This window comes from Anarrhichthys ocellatus, unplaced genomic scaffold (genome assembly GCF_004355925.1).
Source record: "Anarrhichthys ocellatus isolate YVR2014 unplaced genomic scaffold, GSC_Weel_1.0 scaffold9, whole genome shotgun sequence".
In the NCBI taxonomy this organism is placed as follows: domain Eukaryota; kingdom Metazoa; phylum Chordata; class Actinopteri; order Perciformes; family Anarhichadidae; genus Anarrhichthys; species Anarrhichthys ocellatus.
The window spans coordinates 158208-169702 of record NW_022280039.1 but is presented as its reverse complement, the minus strand read 5'-3'; the positions used below and the strand labels follow the sequence as shown (position 1 = coordinate 169702).

The window sequence follows — 11495 nt, the reverse complement described above, 5'->3', positions numbered from 1 at the left end:
ATATATATATCATATATCATATTGTATAATCTGCTTTAATATAAGCGGATGTTACACAGAGCCGTGACATCATACCCGGGGGAAAATAAAAGACTTAACTTATCCCGTGCGAATTCGCCGCACAAAACGCAGACATGGAGGTCATTTCTGAATCCTATGAGGTCCCCTGGTAATACTCGTCCTGTGCTATAACAGGGCTTAATAGGATAAAATGATGAAATGACAGTTTTGACAGACGTGGACGTAAACTGCAACTTGACTGGTTGGAGGAGGCTTTCAACCACAATGAGGTCATTCTAGTTTAAACATAGTTTAGGATGTGTGCATTGGCAGTGTCTAGGAACACTAGAGAAAGGAGACATCTGTACTCCACTAATCTCATCCTCTGATCCCTCTATTGCAGGCGGAAAAGGTTTAAAACTGAATATAAACAAGATGTATTGTTTCCTTCTTCAGGTCCAGGACAGCTAGATGATGTAAAAGTGAAATTAGGACTGACTGAACCTCATACCTCATACCTCTTATCTTAGAATATATTAATGTAGCTTTTGATTTTTCTTGCAGAATCGTCGGACGATAGCCCCCACTAAGAATGACGCTCCGTCCAGGGACAACAGAGGTTTGTTTCATGCTCTTCTGTGGGAACAGTTCAGTTATCTTCTCATTCTTGAATCATCAATGATCCATATGTTAAACACACCAGTGACCAGTATTATCACGTTGCTTAGATCTCACCCGAGAACACCAGTTGCAAAGTCACTCATTTTCAAAGTGATTTTAATAAAAAACAAATGAAAGTTTAAAACAGTAGGTACATGTTTAATGCCACGCTAAAAAGTGGTATGTTGGCAGCATGCGAGGCAAAATGTGTCTTTCTTAATCTTTGTGGGTTTCGTGTTTTCAGTGATTCCGACCCGGGCCAGACAGCCACCACCTCAACAACCAGAGCCTGCACCACCACCACCGCCGCCGTCTCTGCAGCCTACACAGCTCACTCAGGCTCAGACACAACAGCAGCTGCTGAATGGTAACATGATTAAAAGAGTAATTAACCTAAAGCCTAAGCTGTGACTATTTTCCAGAAAATAGTATTTTTAGGGAGCCAGTTGTATCATTTGGCCTAAAGTTGAATAATTCTCTTTGGGTTTAAATGCTAAATCCAGATATGGCTCCTTTTGGACGCCAATGCTTTGTAACATTTGCAGTATTTTAGATCCATTGATCTCTAGGCCATCTGTAAAACTATTAATGTGTTTTTGTTGGCCGCATGTTTATCACAGAATCCTCGCATCACCCGATATCCAGAAAGGAGTCGGGACAGCTTTGTATGTATCGCCTGCATGTTTCCCCTTCCCTCCACGCCTTATGGTGATTCTGTTAGAGGTCCCAATAGAAACGGAGAGTCCTGTAGGCTTATGAGGAGATTGTGCACCCAAAATGTTGTTATTCTGAGCTGTGGTGCGGTGGCGAAGTAGCATAAAACGCAATCCATCCAGCAAACAGGCTCTCTGGGTATGAGACAGGGTTGCTGCTGGTCTTTTCCCTGCTGTCTGATTTCTGCTGAGTCACACGCTGGCACACACATGGAAAACCCTGTGGCGCTGTGCGTTACTCCTCAAGGCTCAGACGACGTCAATAACCTTCTTCTTTATCATCCACTCCTTCTAACTGCTAGCTGTCATTTGATCAACGAGGAGGAGGGAGCGGGAAGCGCTTTGTTCTCTCCCTGTGAGACAGAGTCACAATCGGTGATGGTGTTGAATCTCGCTCATACTGCCTCGTCCTGGTGCTGAGCCAGCTCATCTTTTCCTCCCAGATTAGAGCAGATTAATAATCCCTCTGCTCTCATAGTCTGTTTTCGGGGACCGGAGCCAACGTCAGGTCATGACTGTCATGAGCTTCGGCCGGGCGTTGCGGTGGGAAGCTGTGGCTGTAGCAGCGCGCTAATGCTAATCAGATAACACTGTTTTATTATGAACAGTGCCGAGCGATGTTTGCTCACTCGCGTTCTCTTATTATGGTTGTGATTGACCTGAACAACACTAATCTGTGGGTGTGCGGTGCTGGGAGATTTGGAATAAGCTTCTATTGATTGCGGGTTGATTTTGTAATCATACTTGATTTGAAACCACCTCATTTTATTTGGAGTAACTGCAGTTAATACAAGGCACATATCTCGATTACGAGTGAGATGTTTCAGCAGTCTCTCGGTCCAGTCGTGTTTTAGGATGTAGATGGAAGATGTAGATGGGATACATGAGGAGAGAAGGTTTAGAACATACTGTAAGGGCCTTTTGTCGGTTATGTAGAGAAAGAAGCGAGTGTTTATACTAGAGGCACTGTGTGCCAGCCACTGCATCGCAGTCTGTGCTTGAGCTCTATTACTGTTTCTCTTTGTTGGATTCAGCCCAAAGTCTCCCTTCTGTTTGAAAGACTACCACGAGAGAGGAAAGCTGCACAGAGGGAAAGATGCTGTTCAAGCCAAGTGAAAAGGAGGACGGAGGAAGTAGAAGAAACTTTCTGGAAGAGACAATTTTACAGATGAAAGGATATTGGCGTGTGGCGTGAAAAGGCAGTAGAGTTACTGTTTCTATTGTCTTTATGGCAGCGAGGAGGAAGTCAAACTGCGTGAAGGAGGTGGAGAAACTGCAGGAGAAGAGAGAGAGACGCCGGATTCAGCAGCAGGAGCTCAGGGAGAAGAGAGCTCAGGTACAGCAATACTATCCTCCTTCCTAATAATCCAAATAGATTGATGTGATCTTGATGACCACTTACACTCTTGATATTGAGACGATACATTGAAATACATAAGAATGATTTGCCTGTTGGTGAATAAGCCGGCCCCTCTCCTCTTGCCCTCCTCCAGGAGGTGGACACCACCATCCCCAACTATGAGATCATGTACATGATCCGAGATTTCCGAGCCAGTCTAGACTACCGGCCCCTGACCACAGCGGATCTGGTAAGTAGATGTAACTTCTCTTCTGGCCGATGTCATCGATTACAAAACTATGCTGATTTGCATAACATGTGTCGGCACATTGCAAGAATATGGCTGCGCCTAATCTACGCGATTCTCCTGGAGAACAAGCTGCAGCTTAAGACATCTCCCCTGATCCTCTAAAGTGTGGAGGTATTTCAAACAGAGACAGGAAGCAGCAGGACGGCAGCATGTCCTGTGCACTTTTTGTCCTCGCCCATGCATGATGTTTAAGGATTATCAGATAGAAGTAGTCACTTAAATTGATTTTCTAGATGTCTTTTCATTGCCACCGTGTTAAACGTCTGATTCTCCAGTTCAGGGAAAGGGCGGCGATGACACGCAGTGATCAAATTAATGTGTCACAGCGATTTTAATACAAATATTGTATATTATCTTCTTACATGTGGTAGTTTTTAAGAGAAGACGATTGAGTAAAATATTTGAATATTAATCGTGCAAGTTCTTATGTTACATTGGTCAAGAATTAAAAAAAATACTCTTTAGAATAATCAATAAATTCCTCGTTAGATGAATCATGTAATCAGGTGCAGCCCTGTTTAGACGTTGACCCTCAGAATGAAACACTATAATGAAATGTTCGTCTTTGTGTCGCCGTCCAGATTGAAGAGCACAGAATCTGTGTGTGTGTGAGGAAACGTCCACTCAACAAGAAAGGTACGTTCTACTGTCGGTACCAGCATTGCTCTTGTGACTGTCGTTGTGTGTTGTACTCTATTTAACATGTTAACGTCTCTGCTTTGTTCCAGAGTTGTCCATGAAGGATTTGGATGTGATCACCGTCCCCAGTAAGGACGTGGTGATGGTTCATGAACCAAAGCAGAAAGTGGACCTGACCCGCTACCTGGAGAACCAGACGTTCCGCTTTGACTACGCCTTCGATGACAGCACCACCAATGAGATGGTTTACAGGTTTGTAACAACAAATAGACCAAACTGTTTGTGTTTGCTCTAATAGTTGGCAGAAGTTACACCCGACTAGTCAATCTGATTACCATAAGGCCTCATTTTGCAGAACCGAATTAACATATTTCTGGTTTGTGTTCTAGCGTGCTTTTACAGATGGAGTGGTGAAGAAATGTGTCTTTTGTCTCCTCCTGCAGGTTCACTGCCAGACCTCTAGTGGAGACCATTTTTGAGAGAGGCATGGCCACCTGCTTTGCCTACGGGCAGACAGGCAGTGGAAAAACACATGTGAGTCACATGCAATGAAACGAGCACAAACCACAGCACGTACTTGAGATCCAACCCAATAGTTTCTATTGACAGGTTTGCTCTGTTTTTATCACCCTTGCATGTTGTCATGTTTCAGACTATGGGTGGAGATTTCTCTGGGAAGAACCAAGACTGCGCTAAAGGAGTCTATGCATTAGCTGGTGAGTCAGTGAGCTCATTCATTGTCTTCATGTGTTCAAACATTAGTTTGGTTATTCTGTTATTACGGCTTTGGTTATTGCTCTGATGACATTTCTCTTCTCGTGCAGCTCGGGATGTATTTCTCATGTTGAAGAAACCCAACTACAAGAAGTTAGATCTACAAGTCTACGCAACCTTCTTTGAAATTTACAGCGGAAAGGCAAGTGATGTGTAATGGTATGTTTGTTAGTTTCTTCCCTAAATAAAGCATTGACCGATGCTGACTGTGTCTGCACGATCAGGTGTTTGACCTGCTGAATCGTAAAGCTAAGCTGAGGGTGCTGGAGGACGGGAAACAGCAGGTCCAGGTGGTTGGGCTTCAGGAGAAGGACGTCAAGTGCACGGAGGAGGTCTTGAAACTCATAGAAGTGGGCAACAGCTGCAGGTATAACAACAGAAACGTTGTCTAGTTGTTGTTCCTGGTGCAAGACTTATTTTTGTTCTGCATGAAATAAGTCGGTTACTTACTTTGCAAATGGCTCTCACTAGAATATGACCTCTTATTCCTTGTACTGTGTTCATGGCAAATAACAGAAAGTCATGCACACTTTTTGCCTCTTCCCTCCCCGACAGTTGTTCTTGTCTTGCTCTCTTCATCCCTCGTTTGCCACTTGTTCATTTTTATGTCTCCTTCATCTCACTCCCAGAACATCGGGGCAGACATCAGCCAACGCCCACTCCTCTCGCAGCCACGCCGTTTTCCAGATCATTCTCCGGAGGAAGGGGAAAATGCACGGCAAGTTCTCCCTCATCGACCTCGCAGGCAACGAGAGGGGAGCGGATACCTCTAGTGCTGACCGCCAAACCCGTCTGGAGGGAGCGGAGATCAACAAAAGCCTGCTTGCCCTCAAGGTTTGTTGACATCGGTGGCAGTATCCGACTGCTAAGCATTTACTACTAACTGTAAAATACTCCGTGGTTTGTTTTTTTTACCCATGCGATGCGTGTCTGCTTTTGTTTCAGGAGTGTATCAGGGCTCTTGGCCGTAACAAGCCTCACACTCCATTCAGAGCCAGTAAACTGACTCAGGTCCTGAGAGACTCTTTCATCGGGGAGAATTCACGCACATGCATGGTCGGTCAATTGCCTTCAACATCCTGTCTCCGTGTCTTTGTACTGTATGTCTCCCAGGTGGTATTAATCTGGATGATCTTCTCTTTCTCTGCACAGATTGCAACAATCTCTCCCGGTATGACGTCCTGTGAGAATACCCTCAACACACTACGCTACGCCAACAGGTGGGAATATGTTGACCAACCTTAAAGCCCTCGGGAACCAATAGAACGTAGACAATGTTATACCATTATAGCTCTTTTATTTCCTCTATAATCCCCACTGACTTTTGTATAGATTGAAATTAGCTGTGCCAATGTTGTTACTGTACATGTCTCTAACTCTCAGTAGTTCTGTCTGACTGTCTCTCATGTCCCCACTTCTTTTCCTGCTTTGTTTCCCTCTCCTCCCGTCTTCTGCCGCTCTGTGCCGCGGTGTGGCCGCTGCCGCCATGTAGAGTGAAGGAGTTTGGGATTAGTCCGTCTGACATCCCCTTCTCCCAGGGCGGTCAGGGGAGTCGCTCTGATCACTCGCCCACCAATACCTTTGACTATGATGACTTTGCTGCTACCTCTCCCAGCAGGTCAAGCAAACCCCCAAAAGCACAACACAACGCAAGCATACACACAAAACACAACACGATGCATGCTCTCCCTCCAGGTCTTTATTACCTCATCATGATATATACATCCACGGGCTCATTTCAGCAGTTTTCATGCACGTCACCAGCTGTTCACTGTGGAACACCTCCACTGTCGTCTTATTCTTTCTGTTCATCATCTGCATGACTTGACACTTTTCATCCTCTTCCGCTGCTTCAACTTCCACTTTCATCTTTGCCAAAGCTTGTGAGCTGTTTTTTCTTTTCATTGACTCCTGAAGACCAAGTCCCGATGCTCCCATCCGGTGCTGTTTGTGAATGCCTCTGACCCCACAGTAGACTTCATACACACCATCAAACAGCGGCCACGCCCAGCGTGGCTTTGTGCTGTGAAAGAAACGCTGCCAACCAGTTATTTTCTCTGCAGGGTGAAGGAGCTGACAGTGGACGCCAACCAAGCGATGGACGGGGGTCGACCCAACATCAACGCCGTCAACCAGCTGGAGCTGTTAGACGAGGACTGGCTGAGCATCTCGCCGCAGAGAGACGACCTCAAACTGCTCTGTGAGCAGAATGTAAGTACACACGGTCTCGCAGTATATGTAGCCTCATAACACAATGTCAATACGCAAAAGATTACCTGCTGAAGCTGCTTCTGGTTCCCTTTCTGACCCTGTGAATACGTTTCCCAGGAGGAGGAAGTGTCTCCGCAGCTCTTTACTTTCCACGAGGCGGTGTCTCAGTTAGTGGAGATGGAGGAGCAGGTCCTGGAGGACCACCGAGCTGTGTTCCAGGTCAGACTACTAAAGAAAACATACACAACTCTTTAAATACTCGCTCACATGCGTATGTCCACATACGCGATGACAGACGTGTCGTCTTCTTTTAAGGACTTTTCTCATTTCTATACATGAAGGTATAGAAGTACAGTGAGATAGATTCTAATCGGGCAATGCAAAAATCCATCGGCATTACTTTGGGTGATGATTTCAACCATATTAACAAAGTCAAATGCGTCCCACCACGGTTTCATAATGAACAGAAATGTTTTTTGAACTGTTTTTTGTCTGCTGGGGGGATTCAACTCAGCGGGTCATAGAAGTAGGCTCTGTGTGAGACGATCCTCTTGTGGGACGTCTCCACCGGGACGCTGCCCTGGCCAGGCTCATTTCCTCCAATTTGAAGAGTTTCAAGTTGAGAGGGGTCACCTATAGAAGAGTCGACTCATCGAAATTCAAGGTGTAGCCGTACTTGCTATCACATGCATGTGTAGGTGCTGTGTGAAGGCAATAATAATTCATTCACCAACCGTTCTTAAGAAGACATTTCTTTGTAAAACCCACTTGCACAGTGTTCACAGATGAGATACACCGATGGTATATTATTTGGTAAGAATAGAATCTATGCACACCCGAGAGCATTTGAGGGCTGACATGTCGGTCCAACATAATGAGTTATTGCATGCATTTTCTTCTACGGTTGTATAATATAGGATTTAAATGACCACAATATTTTTTATTTATGATATTTCTGAATGTGCACAAGACCCTGCTGTTAATGGCGTTTGCTAATTAGTGTCAACCGGCACTAATGTTTTAGGCCTTTGTTTTAGGACGATGGGATTAATCATAAGAACACAGGTACGAACAACGCTGCGGTTTAAGAACATGTCGTGAATCTTAGAACCATTCCTAAGAACACATTTAAGGTATTTGCGATTGAGGCCCATTCTTCTGTGCTTCTGGCACGACTAGATCTCGTGCTGCCGTAAACTAAATATGCACTTGTCCTGCATGTGTCCTCTGTGAGCAGGAGTCCATCAGATGGCTGGAGGATGAAAAGGTACTGCTGGAGATGACGGAGGAGGTGGATTACGATGTGGAGTTGTACGCCACTCAACTGGAGCAGATCCTAGACCAGAAGATAGAAATCCTCACGGAGCTCCGAGGTATGACTTGAAACACACGTTTGGCGACGATGCTTCCCGCTCCAGCAAAACACTAATCCGTGTTTTTACGACGATGGTTTTTTTTCCCCCTCTCAGATAAAGTGAAGTCATTCCGCTCTACGCTCCAGGAGGAGGAGCAAGCAAGTAAGCAGATCAACCCCAAGAGGTCACGTGCTCTCTAGAGAGCTGAGAGGGAAGAGGTTTAAGTGGCACATACAGAAGCAAAACCACTCCACGTTCAGCACCACTCGGGCCGTCTCCAGCAGCTGTGACGGTGGAATAAAAGAACAGTCTGACGTACCGACAGGCTCCAGGATTTGAAGCATTTATTTTGATCCCTCTCCTAACAACACTGTTCGTTCACTTCGGTCTCGTTAGAAAACTTAGGAAGGACAATAGTTGTGTTTCCTTCATGGAGAATGTTTAGTCTCCCCTCTCTGTTCTTATTAAATTATTTTCTTTTATACTTGTTTGTACTTTCTTTGAACAGAATATTTTTCACCTGGTTTCAGAAGAGGTCTTCATCGAACATGTTTTGAAGGTTTACTTTACTAAACCAGTATTTGGTTTCTGGTTGCCCTGGCTGACATGTCTGCATGTGCACTCTGCGATAGCTTACGTACGCCACCGTCCTTTGGTTTTTATGCTTTTGGGCCCTCGGTTGGCATTGTGTAGTCGTATTATTATGAGCGGTCTCTTCTCTCTGTTCCTTCCTTCTCAGAAAGAAGCCTTTAACCACAGCGTGCTTCTTCCCTTGTTTCCTTCCTCGTGTCCCGGAGGATTCTACATGTAGTCTGCTTCAGTTTGTGCCATGTCGCTCTATGTGGCAACTGATTTAAACACTCTTACTCAACGTAAACAATGTTTTCCACCCATGTTTAACACTTTGTTATAAAACTGAACTGCTATTAATACATGTATAGTAAAACCCGCTGATCTACCATCGGTCATGTCTCAGTGTTTGCACCGGATGTAATGCTGGATGAAGAATAAAGATTCATGTGTTTCATTTAAAATGGCTTTTGTGATAATAAGTTATCCAAACACAAAGGACTGAATAACTTTCATCAAAAACCATCTTCCACCTCCTCTGAGTAGAGACGCTGGTGTTGTTTTTACCTCGTGGGTCTGGGTGAGAGTCCTCGTGGTCCTGGAGACGAGAGGAGCTGGTTGTGAGTACTTTGCCAGATGTTTATATTTCTGTCTGTGGACAGATGTTATCACCGCGATAGCGTCACAGTGAAACATGCAGTCAGGAAACTACTGGTGTGTTTAAAGGAATGTTATGAACATACGATACTATGACTGTTATGCATCTGTGTCGCTGACAGCTGTGGCTGGAGGCATTATGTTTTTGGATTGTCCAGATGTTCGTACGTCCGTTCTCGTGAACATTATATCTCAGGAACACCGAGAGGGAATTCCTTAAAATTAGGCACAAATTTCCAGACTTTTAATGGCACACCATTAATGACTATTTATGCAACATACTGCATTACGACTTTTTATTTATTTTTTTCACATAATATACTATGACTTTTTGTACAACATACTATAATATTATGTTTTATGTCAGACTATACTATGACTTTGTATGACATACTTCATGAAACTTTATGACACTCTACAAAGACATTTTTACTACTTTTCATGACGTGCATGGCATACTGTACTATGATTTTATAAAACATTTTTTAGCGCTATACAATACTATGATTTTGGTTTGATTTCTAGACTAATCCTTTTTAAGCTTTTCGACATACTACACTGACAAATTATATTTTGACTTTTTTTGATATACTATGACTTTTTATGAATGAATAAACTATGACTTTTTTCAACATACTAAACTGACTTTTATATTACTTTTTTAAACAATATATATTTTGACTGTTTTTTCAACATACTATACTATGACTGACATTTTTCGACATTAAATATTTTGACTTTTTATGACTTTCAACATTCAAAACAATTGTTTTCGACATACTAAACTATGACTTTTTATGACATTGGTTCGACAGACTATCTTTTGAATGTTTTTATGACTTTCGACATGCTATACTATGACTTTGTTTTTAGATACTATACTATGACTTTGTTTTTAGATACTATACTATGACTTTGTATGATGTTTTTTTTGACATTTTTAGATTTTTTTAAACATAATATATATTTTGTCTTTTTATTATTTTTCAACATCCTATATTTTCACTTTATTCGTTTTTTCATCATGCTATACTATGACGTTTTATGACACATTTTCAACATACTATATATATTTTTATTGCTATGACTCTTTTAATGGCATACAATCGGTGTGTGAAATAGCCTTTGGCAATCGAGGATTCCCGCCTTATGATTTTAGAGACCCCCTTAATGTTTTCTCAAGTATCAATGAAGGGGTCTCGGCCCCCCTTTGAAAGGGCCTAAAGGTGACACTAAACAGTTGTAAAATGATTTCTTACCTAAAATCATTTGAAGGCAAACTGGACATCTGCACAATTAAGAAAAGTGTATTTTAATTAATCATACAGTAGTAAGCTAACGTTACACACGTGGTACAATGTCAATATGCTTAGAAACAAGCAATGGTTTCAAAGTGCTTACTGCGCTATCTTCGTCCTCCCTTCTATATATATTGTATCGTCCGGTTTCATGTTTTTAATATATTTTGTTAAGATAAATGCGTGATTTCTTCACATTCTACATCAGTTTTATTTTGTGTGGGTCTCACCGGAAGCACCAGTCTGCTGTGTCGACCTACCTTGACACCAGTGGTGTCAATAGTCGTTATGACCAAGTGTGTTGACTGCCCTCTAGCGGTGAAATGGATGAGCTACAACTGGACACTTCACAGGCATTAATACAGACAGTACTGATTGTCTATGGAAACCGCCACCGACTGTAATAAATACTTAAGAGTATTTGTACTGATGTCCACTCATGACATCTGTTAACTCTACCAACATCAAGGCCAAACAGGCCGACTACTTTCGCTATATAGATTACGTTGGACAGTGTTGTAGTTACATGTTGTGGCCGCTGGACGGGAGCAATTAACCGTTAAGTGTTCCGAGAGTCAAAACAGAATCAGCAGACTACAAGCACTTCCGGTACGGACTATCAAAATAAAGATTCCAAAGCCTTGTACTTGCGCATTGTAGCCACCAGAGGGCAGTAGTGAAACATGTGTTCCGACAGTCAAGTTAGCGTCAATAACACTACTAAGATTTCCGGTAAGTACTATCAAAACAAAAGTTCAAGAGCACAGGTTGCATATAGATACCACTATTGAAAGATGTGGTCGTCAATCATCTCCTTTACCCTACCGTTCAATGTTTTAATATAGTTTATGGAGTCAACGCTCCATGCGTCTCCACGTGTTCCTAAACGCAGTCCAGTGGGGAGACTGCAACACCACTGAGCTTCTGTTTACGCTGGTGAAAAGTCAATAAAGTTGTGGGGGTTTTTTT

General features: G+C 43.0%; 1 protein-coding gene across 1 annotated transcript in view; it reads left to right on the top strand.

The window, feature by feature from the left end:
- The window catches only part of LOC116384554 (kinesin-like protein KIF2A), a 19538-nt gene extending 10503 nt beyond the window's left edge, over positions 1-9035 (top strand). Inside the window, exons 3-20 of the mRNA XM_031849360.1 lie at positions 457-476; positions 565-619; positions 905-1027; positions 2609-2709; positions 2867-2962; positions 3604-3658; positions 3751-3913; positions 4105-4195; positions 4314-4377; positions 4486-4577; positions 4660-4802; positions 5065-5269; positions 5381-5491; positions 5588-5655; positions 6499-6646; positions 6764-6865; positions 7884-8019; positions 8116-9035. Of these exons, the coding sequence (XP_031705220.1) occupies positions 457-476; positions 565-619; positions 905-1027; positions 2609-2709; positions 2867-2962; positions 3604-3658; positions 3751-3913; positions 4105-4195; positions 4314-4377; positions 4486-4577; positions 4660-4802; positions 5065-5269; positions 5381-5491; positions 5588-5655; positions 6499-6646; positions 6764-6865; positions 7884-8019; positions 8116-8201 (1859 nt within the window). The 3' untranslated portion in view covers positions 8202-9035. The remainder of the gene's footprint in view (positions 1-456; positions 477-564; positions 620-904; positions 1028-2608; positions 2710-2866; positions 2963-3603; positions 3659-3750; positions 3914-4104; positions 4196-4313; positions 4378-4485; positions 4578-4659; positions 4803-5064; positions 5270-5380; positions 5492-5587; positions 5656-6498; positions 6647-6763; positions 6866-7883; positions 8020-8115) is intronic.
- The last annotated feature ends 2460 nt before the right edge of the window (positions 9036-11495 follow it).